At 38.9% G+C, this 23411-nt stretch overlaps 1 protein-coding gene across 8 annotated transcripts in view; it reads left to right on the top strand.

Moving 5' to 3' along the window:
• GOLGA1 (golgin A1) overlaps positions 1–23411 on the top strand; it is a 63955-nt gene that overhangs the window by 18655 nt on the left and 21889 nt on the right. For 4 of the 8 annotated variants that reach the window (XR_006354646.1, XM_043980551.1, XM_043980548.1 and 1 more), the window contains exons 11-20: positions 5160–5255; positions 10608–10733; positions 12296–12391; positions 12864–12959; positions 13051–13146; positions 14020–14172; positions 14748–14843; positions 18454–18543; positions 19664–19766; positions 21714–21877. Coding sequence is in view for 7 of the 8 variants with exons in the window: in XM_043980551.1 (XP_043836486.1) it covers positions 5160–5255; positions 10608–10733; positions 12296–12391; positions 12864–12959; positions 13051–13146; positions 14020–14172; positions 14748–14843; positions 18454–18543; positions 19664–19766; positions 21714–21877 (1116 nt within the window). In the remaining variant the exon portion in view is untranslated. The remainder of the gene's footprint in view (positions 1–5159; positions 5256–10607; positions 10734–12295; positions 12392–12863; positions 12960–13050; positions 13147–14019; positions 14173–14747; positions 14844–18453; positions 18544–19663; positions 19767–21713; positions 21878–23411) is intronic. The other 4 variants (XM_043980552.1, XM_043980550.1, XM_043980553.1 and 1 more) reach the window with 3 other exon arrangements.

Below are 23411 nucleotides of genomic sequence, written 5' to 3' on the forward strand. Positions count from 1 at the left end.
CAGTTCTGCAACTTAGATACTTAGAGAGTTGGCAGGTACACTGAAAGGTTTAGCGACTTGTCCAGGGTCACACAGCCATGATGTATTAGAGACAAGACTTAAATCCAACAGAAATTTCAGCTTCTTTGCAAACCTGGAATATGGCCAAGCCAGATATGATCCATAAGTATTGACTCAAATGCTTCATAGTGGCACAGTGATCACTAGCAAAGATTTTACCAGCTTCTTTTCAGATGTAAACCTGATTTTTCTTAATAGAACCTTTCTTAAGAGAAAGAATTTTATTACTAGAAGATGAGAACAAAGGCAACTGCTCCAAACATATGCAAGTTATATTTGTATATTCTTAATATAAAGTACTCACAATTTCTGTCACTAAAAAAAAGATCTCTATACATAAAAAAATAAATATTGACTAAGAATTTTAAAAGTGGGGGTAACACAAAGTCCCAGGGGTTATAGTCATTGAGTGAACAAGCATTTATTAAGCAAGTTCTCTAGACAGGACACAGAAGTGCTGGGAATACAGAATAGCAAAAACAAGGTACCTGTCCCCCCCATTCTAATGGAGAAGACAGCATGCAAAGAATTATGTACATACAAGATGTAAATGGGATAGTTGGAAAATAATCTCAGGGAAAGCACTAGTAATGGAGGGGGAAAGACTTCTTGTAAAAGGTGAGAGTTGATCTGCATCTTGAGGGAAGCCAGGAGTCAGAGGTGAGGAGGAGAGAGCATTCTGGAAATGGGGGACAGACAGTGAAAATGGATTTAGGAGATGGAGTGTCTTGACCAAAGAACAGCAAGGAGGTCGTGTCACTGGATCACAGAGTACTTGTAGATGTGTAAAGTGTAAGAAGACTAGAAAGCATGGGGGCAGCTAGGTGGTGCAGTGGATAGAGTACCAGCCCTGAATTCAGGAGGACCTGAGTTCAAATCTGGCCCAGACACTAGACACTTGCTAGCTGTGTGAGTGTGACCCTGGGCAAGTCACTTAACCCCAATTGCCTCACTTTAAAAAAAAAATCCACTCAGTTGTAAGAACGTGAAAGGGACTAAGACCTAGCTCAGGAGCCATGGGGATGAAGAAAAAGAAGAGAAGGAAGAGAAGCAGGAAGAGTAGAAGGAGAAAGGAGGAGTAAGAAAAAGAGGAGAAAAGAAGAAGAGAAGGAGGAAGAGGAGAGGGAGAAGATAAACTTATGCTAATATAGCACCTGAAAGATTCATAAAACACTTTCCTCACAAAAACAGCCTGGAGTAGGCAGCAAAAGAGTGAATTGAACAAAAACATCTTATTAGTCACATGGCTAATATCACACTATATTCTTCCACTAAGAGGTACAGTATAGACAGAGCCTTCATCTCAAAGAACCTTCGATATCAAAATATCAGTTGGAGATAAGAAGTATTACGTTTTTAATGTATACCCAGGAAAAAGCTGGACAGCTTCAAGCTTGAATTTGGAGATCACATTGAATTAATGGATAAAGGTAATAGCCACAGATATTTTGGTCTCCTCTGGTCAAGACACATAAGGAATAAAGGTTGTGGCTGACTTTGTTAAGAGACTTATTGTCAGCATAAAATCAAAACTGAACAGGAGGAACACTTTTAAGGGAATTAACATCTACACAAAACCAATTTTAATGACCATTTTTGAAACTATAAAATGAAGTATAACAGATTTGGAACGTATCCTAACCAAAATCTATACAATCTTTTTTTTTTCCATAAAAGTATTTTATTATTTTCCAGTTACATGTAGAGATAGTTTGAAACATTTGTTTTTATAAGATTTCTAGTTTCAATTTTTTCATCCTCCTTCCCCTCCCTCCACCCTCCCCAATACAGCAAGCAATCCAATATAGATTATATATGTACAATCACATTAAACATATTTCTACATTAGTCATGTTGTGAAAGAGGAATCAGAGCAAAAGGGAAAAACCTCAAAAAAGAAAATAAATAAAATATAGTATGGTTCAATCTGCATCTAGATTCCATAGTTGTTTTTTTTTTTTCTGGATTTGGAGAGCATTTTCCATCATGAGTCCTTTGGAACTATCTTGGAAGAGTCAAGTCTATCACAGTTGATAAACACACAATGTTGTTGATACTGTGTACAATGTTCTCCTGGTTCTTTTCATCTCACTCAGCCTCAGTTCATATAAGTCCTTCCAGGTTTCTCTGAAATCTGCCTGCTCATCGTTTCTTACAGCACAATAGTATTCCATTACATTCATATACCACAACTTGTTCAGCCATTCCCCAATTGATGGGCATCCCCTCAATTTCCAATTCCTTGCCACCACAAAAAGAGCAGCTATAAATATTTTTGTACATGTAGGTCCTTTTCCCTTTTTTATGATCTCTGGGGAAAAGACCTAATAGTGTTTATTGCTGGGTCAAAGAGTATGCACAGCTTTATAGCCCTTTGGACATAATTCCAAAATTGCTCTCCAGAATGGTTGGATCACAAAATCTATACAATGTTAACAAAATTCAGGGACAATCACCCTGAAGTAGCTATAAAAAGATAAAGATTAATAGATATTTGCAAAGCAAACGATAAATAGGTTGAAGAAAACCTACAGAAATACTTTTGAAATAAGCAGATGTCAATAATAAGCATATAATAGAGACTGCTGTTGGTTTTCTAAAATGTACTTGAAAGTGGTTTTTCTCTAAATGCAACCTGTAAAAATGGCTTAGACCTAAGCCTGGATATATACTGAGGATGTTCCTTTCAGTGAGCCTAGAGAAGATGATCTAACATCCCAGTACTTGCATCCAGTTTTGTTTTTTTTTTTAAAGCTATTAACCTGCATAGTAGTCCATAGAGCATTAGATAGAAAAGAGCAAAAGCAACATAATGACCTTTCTCAGGCCCATTTCTATTTGAACTTCACTGAATAAAGATGAGAATGAGATCATAAAAATAATTTTTACACTGATCAAAGCAGAATTACTCAAGGAAATATATATCACTGGAGACTATAAAAACTTATCACCTATACTTTGCAAATTATGACCTAGTGGCTCTAGTTGTATTCTTCAGAAGCTTGCTACTTTTCAGAAATCAACAGGTAAAAAATCCTTGTTAGATAGACTTTACAAAATCTTTGAAATTTCACCAGCTAAACTGGAATTGGACTGTTCAGATTGAATTGTTACCCACAGTTGCCAAGACATAACTGATACATAAAAATTAGGGGAAAATATTTTTAATAAATATCAAGTTAATAAATCAGTATAATCTCTCAGCCACATTTGGAGAAAGCTTTTAAAACAGAAACCAGCAGGAGAAATCAAAATCATGCAGGAATAGGATGAACTATATATACATATACATTTGCGTGTATGTAGATATGTTCATATATATATGTACATAATCTCCGTCATCCTGACTGCCACTGAGGATGTGTAGAATTGCTTTCATTGATTTCAAAGAAGAGGAGTGGGGCAGCTAGGTGGCACCGGCCCTGGATTCAGGAAGACCTGAGTTCAAATCCGGCCTCAGACACTTGACACTTCCTAGCTGTGTGACCCTGGGCAAGTCTTTTAACCCCAATTGCCTCACCGAAAAAAACCACCAAAAACAAAGAAGAGGAGCTTACATCTTAATCCTTTCATTGGAAAGAGCAGTTATTTATCCACTTGTGCAAAAGTGTATAGAACATTATACAAAAGAAAACTATTAAGATAGTGGTTTTTCTAAGACCATTTCTATTTGAACTCCAATAAAAAACGTGAGAAGACCCAGATGAGGATCAGTAAAAACAGCTTATGTTTATGGAATATGGTAAGAAGATTGACAGTGTTTTATTATACATTTATCATTTGAGCCTTACAAAAATCCTTTGAGGTGGGTGCTGCAAACCTGGCGATCTGTTTGTACACATGAGGAAACAGACTCAGAGGTGAAAGAGCCCTCCAGGGTCACACACCTTCTGTAGGTCAGAGCTGGTGCAAGAATACAGATTTCCAGATAGCTTTCACAATGTCTTCTTGCCTTATTGGACCACTTCTGCCCAAATTCAGGCAGAGCTGCTGTGGTCTCCCCAACAGCCTTCTCACCACCCCTTCCCTTTGCTCTAGAAAAATATACTTGGGCACCCAGCCCTTGGCTTTGATACCCTTGACCAAGTTGGGCATGGATGGGCACTTGCTTGCTTTACTCTGAATACCCTTGTGTCTGCTGGGTCTTCCTAGTCTGTGACGTTAAAGAGGAATGTTGTCAGGCATAAACTTCAGGGGATGTCCTAGGGAGAGGGGCCACTACCCTATTCTCAGATGCTTACTTTTTCTGTCAGAAAGTCATGTTCCTAAGAATCCTAAAAGAATGACCATGTAGATTTCCTTCACTTTGTGGGATCATACCATATTGACTTCCAATACCACCTCCCCCCTGGCCACCCCAGCAAATCATTGTATGCAAAGCCTTGCAAGAATACCTCATCCAAAACATGTTCATTAGAATTGGATTTAGTTATTCAGTAAGTGGATGTAGAAACGGAAAGGTGCTGCAATACATTTCTTAGTCTAGGTTTACTCTCAATAGCAAACTAATGTCTGTAGCTTTTTGGTATTCTTACTCTAAAAGTGTTACCAAGGGGTAGCTAGGTAGCACAGTGGATAAAGCACCGGCTCTGGATTCAGGAGAACCCGAGTTCAAATCTGGTCTCGGACACTTGATGCTTCCTAGCTGTGTGACCCTGGGCAAGTCACATAACCCCCATTGCCCCGCAAAAATAAATAAATAAATAAAAATAAAGTGTTACCAAATCATTCTCTTTTTTTTTTGAGGCAATTGGGGTTAAGTGACCTGCCCAAGGTCACACAGCCAGTAATTGTTAAGTGTCTGAGGCCGGATTTGAACTCAGGTCCTCCTGAATCCAGGGCCGGTGCTCTATCCACTGTGCCACCTAGCTGCCCCACTACCAAATCATTCTTGATCCTGTTTCTACATTTTCTATATTTGACAATAAGTTGCATCTTTTGTTCTGTAAGATTTTAGTTAAAAGAATCTTTACAACATTTTTCATTATTCATCTGTTATTACTGTTAAAATATTGGAATTTTAGAGCTGGAAGGGACCTACCCATTAAAAAAAAACAAAGCAGAATTCAGAAAACTAACTCTCCTTCCCCAAATTGTAGGCCCAGGTTACCGCAGCTTGTTCTGAGAAGAGGTTGGGCACGTTGCAGGCTGAGCATGAGTCTTTGAAGCTTGACAGTGAACAGCAGAATCAAAAGGTAGGGGAGTTTAGGATAGCAAAGGAAGTGGCAAAACTAAAATAATAATAACAACAGGAGCAGTAGCAATAACAGTAAGAGATTAAATAGTTTTGTGTGGTAGAAAGGGCACTGGATTTATAATCAGAAATCCTGCATTCATATTTGGGTTTTGACTTCTTAGCTGGATGACTGGCCAAGTCACTTTTCTCTTTTGACTCACCTATCATCTTATATAAAATGGGTTGGTATTAGCACTAAAATTAGATGAGTTGTTCAGGCCACTGCCTAAATCCCAGGACCTGCAGACTAGCTGGATCCCTTCCCTAATATCTACATATTTTAATAGCGTCCTTGGTTATTTTAAATGGGATTCTCTGTCTCTTCCTATTGAGTTTTGTTGGTAATATACAGAAATCTGGATGACATGTGCAGGGTTTTTTATATCCTGTAATTTTTCTGAAGTTCTTCATTGATACGGTTAATTTCAGTTCATTAGAATTGACTCTCTAGGGTTCTAAGTAAACCATCATATCTTCTGTAAAAAGTGATAGTTTTATTTCCTCATTGCCTGTGTCAGTTTCATTTTCTTGTCTTTCTGCTATAGCTAGCATTTCTAGTCCAAAGTTGACTAATAATAGTGACAATGGGCATTCTCACTTCACTTGTTGATCCTATTGCAAAGACATCTAGCTTATCTTCATTACAGATGATGCTTGCTCTTGGTTTTAGAAAGATACTAGTTATCATTTTAAAGAAAGCTCCTTTTATTCCTGTGTTTTCTAGTACAATTAGTGTTAAATTTTGCCAAAAGCTTTTTCTGAGTGTCTTGAAATAATCACAAGATTTTTGTTGGTTTTGTTATTAATATGGTCATTTACACTTATGGTTTTTCTGATATTGAACCAGCCCTCTTTTCCTATAATAAATACAGTCATAGTGCATGTCCTATGTGATACATTATATAGTCTCATCGCCAGTATTTTATTTAACATTTTTATATTAATAGTCATTAGGGAAATTGATTTATAGTTTTCTTTCTCTGTTTTGACCCTTCCTGGTTTAGGTATTAAGAAAGACTATAGGGGCAGCTAGGTGGCGAAATGGATAGAGCACCGGCCCTGGAGTCAGGAGTACCTGAGTTCAAATCTGGCCTCAGACACTTAAACCCTGGGCAAGTCACTTAACCCTAATTGCCTCACCAAAAAAAAAAAAAAAAAAGAAAGACTATATTTGTGTCATAGGAGGAATTTTGTAGTACTCCTTTAACTTTTTTCAAACAGTTTATGTGGCATTGGAATTATATGTTCTTTAAATGTTTGGTAGTGTGGTAAAATATGAAAGTTTTTAACAGTCGGTTAGGATAACTGAAAGACGCCAGTTTTTCAAGGACCACCCTTTTGGGGAGGAGATGAACAGTCCGCCTGCTGCGCATGTCAGACTGCCTGCCGGGTACAGTCCGCCTGCTGCGCATGTCAGACTGCCTGCCGGGTACAGTCCGCCTGCTGCGCATGTCAGACTGCCTGCCGGGTTTTTTGACTTCCGGGGTGGAGAGAAGGAGGGTAGGCCTTTTTGCCTGCTTGGCGGGACTCCTGGCGGCGCGGCACAGACGGTCTCCCTCACTCCAAAGGTGGCCTTTTTTGGTTTGGTGAGTTTTTATAAGAAATATAGACTAAGCCTAGATTTAAGACGATTTCTACTGTATTTCTACTTTCCTATCCTTCTAATCAACAACACCTTATATACAATAAAGGCTCTATCTAGAAAACCAGAAGCTTCTTCCATTTACTAGTCTGGGAGATAAATTAAGGGAAAAGTTAAGTAGGGGAGATTTATGATCTAATATCCAATTTTAAATTTCACAGTAGAATTTGCTTATAAATCCATCTGGTCCTGGCTTTTTATGCTTAGGGAGTTCACTTATGGCTTGTTCAATTTATTTTTTCCTAAAATATAATTATTTAAGTATTCTCTTTCTTCTCTTAATTTGGCCAATTTATAATTTCAATTCATCCATTTCTTTTAGGTAGTTTTTTAATGACATATAATTGGGCAACTCCTAATACTTGCTTTTATTTCTTCAATGGTTGTGAATTTACCTTTTTCATTTTTGATACTGGTAATTTAATTTTCCTTTTTAAAAAAATCAAATTAGCCAGTGGCTTATCTATTTTATTGTTTGTTTCTTCAAAAAACCAATTCCTAGTTTTATTAATTCAATTTTTTTTTTTACTTTTAGTTTTGCTAATATCTCCTTTGACTGATCTGCTCTTTCTCTTATTGCTGTAAGGAACTGGAGACATAAATTTTCCCCTAAATTCTGCTTTGGCTACGTCCCACAAATTATGTTATCTCGTTGTAATTTTCTTTAATGAAATTATTGATTGTTTTTATGATTTGTTCTTTGACTCAGTCGTTCTTTAGGATTAAGCTACTTACTTTCCAGTTAATTTTTAATCTTTTTCAAAGACCCTTTAATTAATGTTACTTTTATGGTTAGCAAAATATGCATTCAATATTTCTGCTTTTCTGCATTTGTTTGTAAAGCTTTTATGCTCTAATGCCCTGGTCAGTTTTTGTGAAGGTGCATGTACAGTTGAGAAATGGAAATACTATTTTCTATTCTCATTCAGTATTTTCTACATACAAGATTTTCCATATTTAACTTTTATAAAATTCTGTTCATCTCCTTAACTTCTGTCTTGTTTATTTTATGGTTAGATTTATCTTGGTCTGAGAGGGGTAAATTGAGGCCCTTAATTATCCAGATGAGGAAATGGAGGTCCAGAAGTATAAAATGGTGTGCCCAAGGTCACAAGCAATAAGCAGCAGTCTTAAGTCTTTTAAGTCTTGTGCTTTATCTTCCCACTATACTTACCTTCACCTACAGTATTTCATTTGATTTTCACAAAAGGCCTTTGTTAGAGTTTGCAAGTAAGTACTATTGTAGCAAGGCTGTTGTTTTGAGAACAATAGTAATAGCTCATATAGCTCCTTAAAACCTTTAACACTGTGTTCTACAAACAGCTTTTGGAGATAGTTTATTATTAATCCCATTTTATAGATGAGGAAACTGAAGCTTGTGGAGATGAATTGACTTGTCATTACATGGTAAAATAACCAGTAAGTGTCAGAACTGAGATTTCAATCAAGTCTCAGGACTTCGAAGTTCAGTGTTGTTCCTTGTATACAATGTTTGGTAACTTATTCCCTGGGTTTGAGTTCCCTCAACTTTAAGTGATCTTTCCTTACATACAATTTTTTTTAGATCTCTCATATACACTTAAAATAACTAATATGATTGTCCTCAATATATTTTTCATATTTTCTCTACTACTATTAAGAATAGGAGGGGGCAGCTAGGTGGCGCAGTGGATAAAGCACTGGCCCTGGATTCAGGAGGACCTGAGTTCAAATCTGGCCTCAGACACTTGACACTTACTAGCTGTGTGACCCTGGGCAAGTCACTTAACCCTTATTGTCCCACCCCCACCCCACCCCCCCAAAAAAAAAGGGAGAAAAAAAAGAATAAGGAATAGTTATTGACAGTATGTAGGATTTTTTTTTTTACTATTTATCATGGTATTTCATTTGACCCTCATAACAACCCTATGAGGGTAGGTTTTGTTTATATTATTATTCCCATTTTACATACAAAGAAATGGACACTCAAAGAGGTTAAGTAAATTGGGCACAGACACATAGAAATGTCAGAAGTGGGATTTGAAGTCAGGTCTCTTCTGATCCCAATATCAGCATCTTTTCTATTACACCATCACACTTCTGCAAGCCTCTGGAAAGTCCTGAAGGGCAGGTACTAGTTTATGCTACTATTACACTGCTTTACATAAAAGAAGCATTTAACAACTGATTACTAGGTATAATTGAAATGATAGAATCTGGGGACTTTGTCAGACCAAGGTCAGATACCTTGTTTATTATTAGCCCTTGATGACTTAGTGATTGGCTGTAGCCAGAGGAAAAGTTGAATTTTTCCTTGAGTCTTGTCTTTTGTTTAGCCAACTAGAACAATCTAAGTGAATGTGTTTTGGGGCCATTTTCATTTTTTCTTTTTAAATTTAAATTTAGGTTTTCTTTGTGTTCTGAAATTAATAAATGTTGTGGTCACAGACATTATGAAAGTATTGTGGGAAGGTTTTCCTGCTTTTGTATTCTGATCTTTATTAGAACTGTTCTCAAATTATATAGTTGATTCTTTCCCCAGAAAATTGCTTTGCTTAGGCCATGCTAGGGTGATAGTCATGCTTGTATTTGAACTGGAACATCTTTCAGTATCTTAGGTTGTGACTTATTAATTGAATATTCTATCTTTCTGAGGTGATTAGCAAAACAAATTTTACACAATTACCTAGCACATGGAAAGTACTAAGCCAGTGGGGCTTAAATACCAGACATTTCAGGTTGTGTGACTAAATTTTAGTTAGTGTTTGGGTCTACCTGGATCTATGTACTACTTACATTTCCCTTCACGAAACCACTGAAATCAAAGCTGAGAGCCACCTTCAGGCTCACAGCTACAAAGGAGCTCAGGTCATCCCACCCAGTCCATGCTCAAATAAGAGTCCCTTCAACAATATTCCTGATAAATAAACCTGGAGTTAGAATTGTGATATACCTCTGGTACATCCACAGTTCTCTGTAATTATTTTGTCATCCTTTCTAAAGAGCACCTCATTGATGTGATTGATCAGTGACTAGCTCCAGATGTTCAGCTATGCCCTTGTATATAATTGAACTTCACTAAGTTGATAGGGAGTTGATTTTTGATTACTGCAAAAATGCAAATTTTTAAATAACTATCAATATATCCTTCTATTTTAAATATTCAAGCAGCGTGCACACACAGATTTCTAGTCATGGCTCACTTTTTGAAAAACTTGACCACCATTTAAGGCAATCTTAAACCCTTATGTGTTTTTAATTAAATGAAGCATGAAGACAGAACTCAGGGCATAAGCTCAACAGTTCAAGTACTACTGGTCTTGATTATAACAGCATAAACAGTATGATTAAAATGGGTTCTGATCCATGAAAACATAATTTAATTCTTTTAAAGGGTAGGAGTATCTATCTAGCATCCTGGTCAGTTTCCAGGACAGGTAATTGCATTACTTCTAAGATCTCCTGTTGCTTTAAGTGGGAAGAAAGATGTGATTGAGTATGTTCTGAAGCCATATTTCACAGTTTTGGGGAGTATGGGGGCAGGTGAAGGCTTTTCTTGTCTAGTGTGAAGTAAAGAATCTTTTGGGATCTGTGAAGTGTCTTTTGAGTTGAATTCTGAGGAACTTTTGTGTGTCAAGAGACAGAAGGATTTCCTTAGAAGGTGAACATCATTGCTTTTTACTATAACAGGCTGCTGTCAAAGCTGAAGAGAGAGAGAAACTCATTGAACATTTGCAGGAAAAAGTTTTGTCCCTGGAGAAGAGACTAGAAGGAAACTTGTCAGGGGAAGAACATGTACAGGAACTACTTAAGGAGGTAATTTAAATCTACATCACCTTCTCCCTGATTAGTGTCAGAATAAAGCATTGATGAGATGTGACTTCTCCCCCTTCTTTTGTTGAATACATACCCATCTTTTCAAGTTCATGTCTTGTAAAGTCATCTTCATGACTTCTGTCATTTCCCCAATGAGTAAAAAACCGCATTCCCTTCTACTTCACATAGTACTTTGTATTTTCCTTGTGAACCTAAGTATTGGGGTGGGACTGAACTTGGGATTTCATCATATTGGGAATTCTATCTATTCATATCTGTACCTTTTCTACAACTTCTGGTGTTGCAGAGCTGCCTGGACCACTGACAGTCAAGTGATTTTTCCAGGGTCATATAACCAGTATGTGTCTTGTCAGTCAAGATGTTTAATTAAACCTAGTTCTTTTTGAACCCAATGCTGGCTCTCTACCAACTGTAACACTATCTTAAACTATTAAAGTGTTATAGTCACTGGTCTTTTTGTCATATCCCCTACTAGATTCTAATGTCCACAAAGGGCAGGAACTTTGTAAAAATCTAAATTTAGTGTTTATTCCAACATTCTAATACAGTGGAAATTGTGAATGTTTCATCTCTTTTAGAATTTGAATTCTGATATTTCATAGGATCATAGAATTGTAGAGTTGAAAAAAACACATTAAAAGTAAGGAGGCAGGGGCAGCTAGGTGGTTCAGTGGATAAAGCACTGGCCTTGAATTCAGGAGGACCTAAGTTCAAATTTGGTATCAGACACTTAACACTTACTAGCTATGTGACCCTGGGAAAGTCACTTAACCCCCATTGCCCTGCCAAAAAAAAAAGTAAGGAGGCAGGAAGGAAAGTTCTCCTTAGGTATGTTGTTTTCATACAGATAATCTCATTGCACCTACAGTCATCCTCAAATGACAGTCTTATTCCAAGGACTAAAGCACTTTTCCCTCCACTTGCAAGAGATAGCTATGATTTAATAAGATGCTTTTGGGGAGGGGGGCAGGGCAATGGGGGTTACGTGACTTGCCCAGGGTCACATAGCTAGTAAGTGTGAAGTGTCTGAGGCCGGACTTGAACTCAGGTACTCCTGAATCCAGGGCCGGTGCTTTATCCACTGTGCCACCTAGCTGCCCTAATAAGATGCTTTTTATAAATAGACTACACCCATCATTCTGTGCTGCTTGAAACCTTCTCTACTTTGTTCTCCTTCCCTTTGTGTTCTCCTGTAGATGAAGACAAACAGTTATGAATGCAGACTTTTATTAAGAAAAGATTATACTGGGGCAGCTAGGTGGTGCGGTGGATAGAGCACCAGCCCTGGATTCAGGAGGACCTGAGTTCAAATCTAGCCTCAGACACTTAACACTTACTAGCTGTGTGACCCTAGGCAAGTCACTTAACCCCAATTGCCCTGCAAAAAAAAAAAAAGAAGAAAGAAAAAAGAAAAGATTATACTGCAAGCTAGTATACTGGAACCAAGCTATGCTTGGTTTGTGGAAAACCAGAGAGAATGACTATTATATTAACTAATAGTGTGTGTGTGGGGTCACTTTTCTTTTTTTCAATTATTCCAGAAAACTGTTGCAGAACAGAAATTGGACGATGCAAGGCAGCAACTGTTGGCTGCTAGGACCAGCCAAGCTGAGACAGTTAGCCTGCTGGAGACCCAGGTACTTTTTCCACTGTGTTCTATGTTTGTATCATTAATGCCTTATGTCTATGAAGCAGTATGTCTGTGTGACAAAAACTTCCCCTGTAATTATAAATCTCTTGAAATTATAAAATTTAGGAATGCTTTTCGATCTCATTGTTTTTAGTACCAGAAGCATGCATGATTCAGTGAGTAGTACCATCTGATCTCTTCCGGCTTAAAGAGATCTCAGTAATGAGGCTAGTACAACAGTCACATTTAACAGATGAAGAAACTGAGGCTGAGGGAGGAAGGGGGAAGTAGTGTGCCCATAATCCCATAGCTAGTAAGAGCGTAACAGACTGCAGCATTACTGGCTTCAGCCTCTGAGACTGAGGCTTACTGTGTCAGCTGTGGTGCATGCCAGTCACCTAGGGAAGAGCTGCCATGCTTGAGGTTCTCCATCCTCCACTTCTCTGAACTGAAAATATTTCTGCTTGTTTTATTTCTAGATTACACAACTGAATAGTCAAGTAACTGACAGCCAAGCATTACTTCATGAGAAGGAAGAATTTATAAAAGGATTCAGAGAAAGCAGCCTTAGTCAGGTGAAAGTCAAGCCTGTGAAATGGCATTCTTCTCTTATGGTGTCTGCATTTGTTGAATAGGGAAGAGTATTTCTTTTCTTTCCCCATCTAGGTAAAAGAACTTGAGGAAATGCTGCAAGTTTCAGATGAGAAGCTCAAGAAGAGCAATGAAATAGTGATTGAAAAAGAAGCCCAGATTCAGAGGCTTGTAAGTGTGCTCTGGTGGTTTCATTTGCTGGCAGGAAGGGGCTTTGTTGTCTCCGGAGGTGGACTTTCTGGTTTGGGTCAATTAGAAGGCATCATACCCTGACCTTACTCTGTGGCTGTGCCTGTCACTTGATATGCAAATACTTAGATTTTCTGTAATTCATAGATTTGTCTCTGGGTGCCTTTTTTTTTTTGAGAGGTGGCAAGAAGTATTGGGTTTGACTAGGTGAGTGGGATGACAATTTATCTCTATAAAGAGACTAGATCTTCACTAACCCAAGACCTGTGGAAAGATCCCCATAAAAATCCTTTTTGTTAAATATTTATTCAGGCTGCAAAAGACCTGTCATTTTGTTAGTGGTGGGGTTTCTCCCACTGACAAAGATCATAACCTCTCCACACATTAATAGGTGATCCCCACAAATTTCTGTAACCAGAAAGAATTCATTTCATGATGGCAAACTTCTCTGCACTCAGCAATACTGGTCTGAAGATAGCAGCAGTACTATCCTGTTACTTAGGCATGTCCTGGAGACTTACAACCTTAGAGTACCCAGAGTCCCTTGCATGCCATGAGGAAGTCTTGACTGGACTTGATTTGAAGAGAAGTGACATAATTTAATAGAAGGAAACCCAGGTTTGTTGTCCAAGGAGGCCTGGGTTTGAATCTCATCTCTGACATTGACTATCCATGTGGCCATGGAAAAGTCAGTTTCTCTGAGCCTCAGTCTCCCCATCTGTAAAATGGAAATAATAGCTATAGTACCTGCTTCATAGGTAACATTACTTTGCAGCTCTTTAAGTTGCTGCACATATACTAATGGCTTATTAACTAGAGAATAAATTGGTGTTTTTTTTTGGGGGGGGGGTTGAGCAGTCCAGTTTGGCAGAAGAAAGCAACAAATTGCAACAGCACATCTTGGTCCTGGAGCAGCAGTATGCAGAGCAGGGAAACCGACTGGAGGCTGAAATAGCTGCCCTTGAGAAAGCTCGAGAGTCTGACAACACAGCAGCAAACCAGCAGATAGTAAGTGGAGGAAAGTGTTTGAACCAAGGATGTTGTGGTCACTGGGGTGCTGCTCCCTTTAATTCCAAGAATCTGGATATACCAAGAACAAACAAAATGTAGTTTTTCTAATTGTTTCCATGGAGGTTAGGAAAGTCACTCTTTGAGTTGCAGTGTTTTAAGTAGCAGTTTATACATTTTTTGAATGGGAGAGGGTGCTTTAAAATGGTTCATGTTATAATACATGTATTTCCTTTCCCTTCATGCCCAAAATATATTGGTTCTTTACCCTTAGGCTCTAACTGTGACACTCTCTTTTTTCCCCCTCTCCACCCTGTCTTTGCTCTCCATCCCCTTCTTTTCTTGAATTTGCCTCCCAGCTGTTTACTGTTCATAATTGGGAGTGTTCCTTTTCTTTGCTCTTCACCTTCCTCCATCCACTCTGTTGTAAAGGTAATCCTGTAGTGGCTTCTTTTGTAAAATACTGGTTTGGAGGTCCTCATAGCTAAAAAATGAGTAACTTCAGTGTCATGAAGATGAATGATGTAACACTTTAAAACTTTTTTCTTTTAACACCTATTTTTTCTAATTTTCAGCAACTGCTAGAAGAAGAAAATGCAAACCTTAAAAAAAATAGAAATGAATATGAAAACTCTTTAGAAGCCCACAAGCTTGAGTTGAAGAAGTTGAAGGTAGTTACAGAATTAAAGGAGGGCACTTCCAGCACTGTGAATCCTTTTGAAATGATGTCAGCCTGGTGTGGTAGAAGAAACCCTGTGCTTGGAGTCACAAGACAATGGTTCAAGCACTTACCATTACTTCTCATTTAAGCCTCAGTTTCTTCATCGATTAAACGAAGGGGTTAAACTAGGTTGTCTCTACGTTTCCAACAGTTTGTTTTATGGTCTAATGTTTTGTGTTTTAAAGCCTCTTTGGTCTAAGGCCTCTTCCAGCTCTAATTTGTGATTCTACAAAAAGCAAGTAGTGAGGGGCAGCTAAGTGGCTCAGTGGATAGAGCACCGGCCCTGGATTCAGGAGGACCTGAGTTCAAATCCAGCCTCAGACACTTAACACTCACTAGCTGTGTGACTCTGGGCAAGTCACTTAACCTTCATTGCCCTGCCATTAAAAAAAAAAAAAGGCAAGTAGTGCAGGCTCTGGTTTAATCACATAAGATGTTGTTCCTAAAAAGTTAAGTATACTCCTTACTTTATTTTCTGGCACAAAGCTTCTTATATAACATACGGGATAACATTTGCCTTTAATACTTCCAAGCCAGAGTACTGAGGGTCCTGTGACCCATCCTGCCCACTTCTGCCTCCGTGCTTTTATTCAAACAAGCCTCCATTCCTGAGATGGACATCTCCCCTACTCCCACCTGCCTGTTGAAATTCTTCTCTTCCTTCAAAGCACAGGGCTACTTCATCCATTAAGTTTTCCTTCGTCCCCTCCCTCTTCAGATTTCTCAGACCACACTGTGTGGCATCTCCTGTACACTTACCACATTCTGACTTATATTGGGTGAGTGCACATCATGACCTTCCACAAGAACATGATGGCAGTAGCTATGTTTGTATCCCCAATACCCAGCCCAGGGGTTTATCATAGTCACTTACTAAATATTTGTTACATTAAATTCAGTTAAAAGAATCCTGTCAAGTCACCATTGTGTTATTTCTCTTAAATTAGGGTAATAACAATAATTTCTAGCATTTAGAAAGGGCTTTAAGGATTTCCAAACACTACATGTTATCTCATTTGATCCTTAGAGTGACACAGCTAGTGAGTGAGGGGGCAGGATTTGAAGTCAGTATACCAAAAGAATGTTAAGATGTTCTTTTTTAAAATGTCATTAAAAAGAGACAGCTATAGAAAAGTTGTCAAAGAGGAGTGCAGTTGTCTCTTTGGTTTTTATGACATTTTCCTTATGCAGACTCAGTACTTTCCCAAAATGGTTCCTCTTCCACCCTGACCCTACCCTAAGAAGATAAAGTTCCTATTAGTTAGAGCTGGATGGAATTTAGAAAATCATCTAGTCCAACGTCATTTTACAAAGAAGGAAACTGAAGCCTAGAGAAGAAAAGTCACCTCCCCAAAGTCACACAAATTGTAAGCAGAAGGGACAGGATTCAAGGATGGGTCTTCTAACTGTTGTACCCTTTCCATTTTACCATATTGGAGTAGAAGAGGAAACTTCTCCCATTTTCCTCCAGAATCCTAATGATCTTATCCCCCTTTCATTGAGTACTATGACAAGGATAGGCAAGGAAAAAAGATTTTGGGTCAAACTTTGGTTAAACATTGCCCTCAACTCTTTAATAGTATGTAGAAAGGGGGCGGCTAGGTGGCACAGTGGATAGAGCATGGCCCTGGAGTCAGGAGTACCTGAGTTCAAATCCGGCCTCAGACACTTGACACTTACTAGCTGTGTGACCCTGGACAAGTCACTTAACCCCCATTTCCCTACCCCCCCCCCCCAAAAAAATTAAAAAAAAATTAGTATGTAGAAAAGATAGTTTCTGTTGGTGGAACTGTGAATTGGTCCAGCCATTCTGGAAATCAGTTCAGAGTTATGCACCAAGGGCAGCTAGATGACGCAGTGGCTAAAGCACTGGCCCTGGATTCAGGAGAACCTGAGTTCAAATTTGGCCTCAGACACTTGACACTTACTAGCTTTGTGACCCTGGGCAAGTCACTTAATCCCCATTGCCCTGCAAAAAAACAAAACAAAACAAAACCCACAGAAGAATGTGCTTAAATCAGAATTATGCACCAAAAGTTATTAAACTGTACATATCACAGTGCCTGGTATAAAGTAAGCATTTGATAAATGTTTATAGACCCAACTTGCATACTTTGACCCAGTGATATTGCTACAGGGTCTATAGTCCAGAGAGAGCAGAGAAAGAGGAGCCGGACCCTTGTGTGCAAGAATGTTTATGGAAGTTCTTTGGGTACTGGCAAGGAGCTGGAAACTAGTGGGGCCCCTATCTTTTGAAGAATGGCTGAATAAATTATGGTATATGAATATAATTGCTCCATAAGAAATTAAGAAAGGGTTGATTTCAATGTTGCCTGAGAAGTCTTGTATTATCTAATGCAAAGTGAAGGGAGTAGAACCAGTAGCACAGTTTGTACAATAATAATAGTGTAAGGAACAATCAGTAACTTTGAAAGATTTAACTCTTATCAGTTTAGTAATCTTATCTTACAGGAAGAAAAGGGCTCTGTGAGGTGAGAGTTAAAAAGGTAGTACGTTGTGGGCACTTGCACTAACAATATCACAATACCAATGATGAATGCTACCCATCTACTAACTAACCTCGAGAGGCAGAATGAGACGTGCATTTTTGGACATGGCCAAAGTGGGAATTCATTTTTCTTAATGCAAATTTGTCAGAAAGGTTTTATTTTTCTTTTTCAGTTGTGGGAGGGGAGGAGGAGGCAATAGAAGAAGACAGGGAAGGGGTAGCTAGGTGGCTCAGTGGATAAAGCACCAGCCCTGGATTCAGGAGGACCCAAGTTCAAACCCAGTTTCAGACACTTGACACTTACTAGCTGTGTGGCCTTAGGCAAGTCTCTTAACCCTCATTGCCCTGAAAAAAGAAAGGGAAAAAAAAAGACAGGGAGTGGGGATAGCTTTCCCAAACAAACAAACAAAAAAGGGCCAAAGAAATCAGTTTTGGAGGTTTTATATGTTAAATTTATCATGTATTTTTTTTTTTAAAGCTAGGACCAAACTGACCTCTTTACTGTTCCTTATACACAACGTTCTTCTCCATCTTGGTCTTTTCCACTGGCTGTACCACATGCCAAGAACGTGACTCCCTCTGCCTCAACTATTACTGCCTTCCCTCTTATGCTTTGTATATATATGTATTTGTTGAGAGTCACATGGCTGGATCTCTGTTTAAGGAAAATTACTTTCATTGTAGAAGGTTTTCCCATAGACCTTAGTGCCTCTTTTAGTGAGAACTCATGGGAATGTTAGGATTTAGAAATAGGCACCCTCGAGATTATCTAGTTCAATCCCTTCATTTTCCAGACTGGAAACTGAGGCTTCCAAAAGGAAATGATTTGCTGAAGGTTATAATATTATCCAATCTGCTTCTCTGACTCAAAATCCATTGGGGTTTTGTTTTTGTTTTGCTACACTAATATAGAGATATGATCTATTAGTCTTACTCAGTGTAGCATTTCTTATGTTGCTATGTTTCATAGTAATTGTATATATGTTATGGCCAAAGGGGTGCGAACTAGAATTTTGACATTAAAATCTCATGAGTGTATCTTGGTTTGTAGGAAGAATGGAACCAGAGAGAAACTGTTAGTGTGGAAATTGCCAAGGCGCTGGAAGAAACCCGGAAACAGAGGGAAGATCTTCAACAGCAGGTTTGTCCATTTGTGGCTACTTATTCAGGTCACTGCTTCTCCCTTAGCATTCCTATGATAAAGAGCCTGGCAGCATTTTTTCTGTCAGAAACTTAGATGACTTATAAAGGTGTTTTCAGCTATAGGAATTGGCTCCGGTAAATATTTGTGCTTCATTATTTATTTGCTGTTTATTTCAAAGTTAGAGAGATGGAAGCAGGTTACACAAATGCTATGACCTGCTTACCTAATTTATTCACCAAAGGAGATTTATTTTAGTGAACATTATTGCAGTATTTCAAAAGAGCTAAGACTTTGGAGGTTCCACTACTTCCATTCGTTGCTGCAGTTCAGCCCCTCCTACTAGACAGTTTCATGGAATCCTAATGCTCGACAAATTCATTACCACCTAATAGCCAAGGCCTATTCTTGGCTGAAGTCTTTCCAGTATATTAGGAGCTACTCTAAGTTGTTCTGTACTTGGATAGGTTTCAAGAACATGGGGTCACCTCTATACCTTGATGGGGTATTGAAGGGAATGCTTCAGTGGGGGTAGATACTCATATCACTGCCTAACAGTCACCACTTAATTTCCACATCTGGTCCCATGCTCTTTGCTGATTATTGTCCTATAAATATCACTCTGCCCAACTGAATATTGATCTATGAATTATTGAGCCTTTGAGAAATGGGTTCTTGCAAGCTAATGCCCTGAAATTCAAGCTAGGATCCACTTTTTGGACAGAACCCTGCTGAGATTTGGCCAGATTTTTTCTGTTGGCCAGAGTGACAATGAAAAATAATTTCCACAGAATGCATGGTTGAAAAAGGAATGGTCAGGGCAGCTAGGTGGCACAGTGGGTAGAGCAGTCAGGAGGACCTGAGTTCAAATCCGGCCTCAGCCACTTGACACTTACTAGCAGTGTGACCTTGGACAAGTCACTTAACCCCAATTGCCTCACAAAAAAAAAAAAAAGAAAAAAAAGAAAGAAAAAGGAATGGTCCATCAGGTTTTCAGGAAAGAACTTAAAAGTGAAGTTTCTGAGGATATTTTATGATAGTTAAGGTAGTAAACTGTGGAGTGGTGGTTAAGTGTAAGAATAACTAACATTGATACATGTTGGTTTATCTCTTCACCAAGGTTGCTGACCTAACAACATTAATAAATGAGAAGGAACAGTTTCTCAATGAGAAAACCAAAACTATTCTCCAAAAAGAAGAAGAAATTGACCAGCTGAAGAAAGGTTGGACCAAGTACCTCTGTCCTCTGTACCTGATGAGTTCTTTTCTATGTGTCTGTCTGTTTGCTAGGACAAGATTGAAATGTAGATTGATACAAAGTGCTTGGGCCCAGGTTCCTTCTTTCTGGAGGCCTAAATTCAATCAAGAAATAATTCTTAAAATTGCTATGGATAATTACTGTAGTTATTTAGTTCAGTCTGTGTCCTGAAAGAAGGGAGAGACCAAACCTTGTATTTCCCAAATTATGTTTAAGGGAACCTCTGGTATATTATATGATAGAATAGGGATTTTGTGATAAAATAGAATACAATTGACATTTAACAGAGCACCTTGAAAGAACATGCAGAATACTGTACTGTGCACTAGCTTTTAGGCTAAGACATGATTTCTGTCTTCCTGGAGCTGCCAGGCCAATAAGGGTTTTAATCACCAGCACAGAATCTATAATAAACAGTTCTACATAATAAAAGTTTTAGTGGGTACAAAACTAAAGGCAGTGTGAATTCTGAAGAAAAATTTTGTTACTGACAAAAATCAGGGCATGCCTTCCCAAGGCAATGACATCTGATTGGGACTTTTAAAAATATATAAACTCCAGGGGCAGCTAGGTGGCGCAGTGGATAGAGCACCGACCCTAGAGTCAGGAGGACCCGAGTTCAAATATGGCCTCAGACACTTAACACTTAATAGCTGTGTGACCCTGTGACTGGGCAAGTCACGTAACCCTCATTGCCCCACGCCCCCCCCCCCCCCAAACAAACAAACAAACAAACAAAAACCCCATTTTTTAGGGCAGCTAGATGGCGCAGTGGATAAGGCACTGGCCCTGGATTCAGGAGGACCTGAGTTCAAATATGGCTTCAGACACTTGATACTTACTAGTTGTGTGACCCTGGGCAAGTCACTTAACCCTCATTGTCCTGCAAAAAACACAAAAAGACAAACAACAAAAACCCCATTTTTTAAATGCTTCCTTGTATGTAAGATGCTAGTGATACAAAGACTTTTAAAATTTCACAGATTCTGGCCAAAAGGGGTTTATATTCTGCAGTGAAGAAATAACATGTATGTGTCGTATAAGATAGTGTGACAATAGAGACTGGAGGGATCCAAAGTTCTCTAGAAAATCTGCAGAGGGAGAGAATAATTTTAGTTAAGGGTATTGAGTAATGCTACAGAAAATGAATGAAACCGGAAGTGAGCTTATTAGGAAAAGGAAGATTCTGAATGGACAGCCAATCATGGGGAACTGGCTGAGCAAATGCACGGGGTGTGACTAGTAATTCAGGGTAGCGGAATCACTTCAGGAGGTTATTATGATAGCACACATGGATGGTGATGGGGGCCTGGACGAAGATAGTAGCTCTGAGAATGGAGAAAAAGGGAACAGATACAAAAGAGATTGTTGAGGTAGGAGAGTCAAAGTTGTCTCCCAGGTTTTGAGCCTGGGTGCCAGGGAGAAAAGCTGTACCTTGAACAGAAATACTCGGTATCAAGTTATTTATCAAAAATGTTTGCTTTGTGCAACGATTTTTTTCATATAAAAATAGGTATGATTTTCTCTCATTTTACTCCAGGATTGCCCCCACTCTTTTATCCCCAGAGTATTCTATAATTCAGACCCATATTGCCCAGAATAGGTGTTTTTTTCCTTATATAGCAAACCTAAAAGCATTCCATGGACAGATGAGTCTGGGAAATGCAGCTCCATAAAATTGTTACTGGGGGAGGGGGGGCAGCTAGATGGCACAGTGGATAGAGCACTGGCCCTGGAGTCAGGAGTACCTGAGTTCAAATCCAGCCTCAGACACTTAACACTTACTAGCTGTGTGACCCTGGGCAAGTCACTTAACCCTCATTGCCTCACTTAAAAAAAAAAAAATTGCTACTGGGGCTGTTTTCAGTATTTGAAAGAGAAAGAAAAGGTGCCTTCATGTGTTCTGGTCCAGGGCATGACCTTGTCCTGCTACAGATGCACCAGTTGCAGAGTGACATGGAGGCCTACAGGTGTAAAGACGCCAAAAGGGAAGAAGATTCTGAAGGAAAAGAGATGAATGTGTTGAGGCTGCAGATAGAAGAGGAGGAGACCCTTCAAGGCCAGGGTGAGCCAAATGTGAGTACACTGGCCACTGCTTTAAACACATTTCCCCTCAGCAAAAAAGAGAAAGATTTGTGCATTTGTGAACTGTATTGTAAATCTGTATTTTATTCCTCTCTATATTACCTACATACATTTGAAAATCAGTACTATATGTACAAAAGATGGTAATGCTTTCTTGATGTCTTTTGTTGTTTAGAACAGTCACTTCCCAATAAAACCCCTTCCTGCCTTAGAACTCTCCTTTACAACAAAGAAAAACAAGTAAAACCAACCTACCCAGTAGTTGAGTTTGACAGCATTCCCAACATTCCACAGCTATAGTTCAGAGTCTTTCTGTTGAGAAAAGAGGTAGTATCCTCATCAGCATTCTGAAACTAAGATTGGCTGTTGTATGCAAGTTGGTTCTGAGGTCTTCTAGTGTCATTTCCATTTAGATTGTTGTAGTCAGTTCTCTTTGCAGTCTCTTGGCCCTCATTACACATCACTTCAGACTATTCAGTCTGTGGAAGGTGTATTGGCTTATTATACTGTCGTGCATATTTTGTTGGAACTCAGTAAAGATTAGAAATAATCCTTGGTGCACAGTACAGATTTATAAACCCTTTGCAGTAGCTCCCTAGCACTCCCAAGTTTCTTCAGCTAATAGGTTAGATACCTCTGATTTAGTCCAATTACCTCATTTTACAAATAAGGAAAATGAGTCCTCTTACCTATGTTGAAACGACTAGTAAACAGAACAGCCGAAATTTAAATCCAGGTCCTTTCACTCTAGATTTGGTGTACTCTTTCCACTACACCTAGATACCCAGTGCAGATGAGCTGCAGAGGAAAGAAAGGGATCTCTAGGGACAGAGCTGAGACAGAAGCAGTGACCCATGGAGGGGGTTCCTTTCCTATGTGCCACAAACATGGAATTGACTCAGTAGTCCTTCACTAATGCGTGGTCTATAGAGGAATCAAAGAAGCCAAAAAAAGCAATCAAAGAAGCAAAAAAAAAAAAAAAAGCAAGCATGTTGCCAAGGGAATGGGAGAGAAAACAAACAAGGGCCTTCAAGAACCTCAGAAGTAATTTCATAAAAGACTAGGCTTCCCCTTTAATTCAAGTCTGTTCCACACACACACACACACACACACACACACACTCTCTCTCTCTCTCTCTCTCATTCATTCATCATCTACTCTGTCCTTAGTGGGGAAAATTCCATCATTTTCAGTACCTATATAAGTGAGACCCTTACATGAGAGGGCCGTCACTGAGAGGTTTATCTCCTTTCCCGAATACATTTGGACTGAGGGGTGGGGCTGGGCAAAGGGGTGGAGGCATGGGTTAGTGAAGAGCCCTGGATTGTGAGTCTAGAGACCTCGGAATTAATCCAAGAGCTGTCATTATTTCACTGTGTAACTTTGAGCAAAACCTTTTGCTTCCCTGGGCCTCAGTTTCTTCATCTGTAAAATGAGGGAGTTAGGCTATTTGGTCCCTTCTAGCTACAAAATGCTACTATTCATTCATTTGTTCTAAATAAATAGTTGTGATGCCTTTAGGAAT

Source organism: Dromiciops gliroides, chromosome 2 (assembly GCF_019393635.1).
Source record: "Dromiciops gliroides isolate mDroGli1 chromosome 2, mDroGli1.pri, whole genome shotgun sequence".
Taxonomy (NCBI): Eukaryota; Metazoa; Chordata; class Mammalia; order Microbiotheria; family Microbiotheriidae; genus Dromiciops; species Dromiciops gliroides.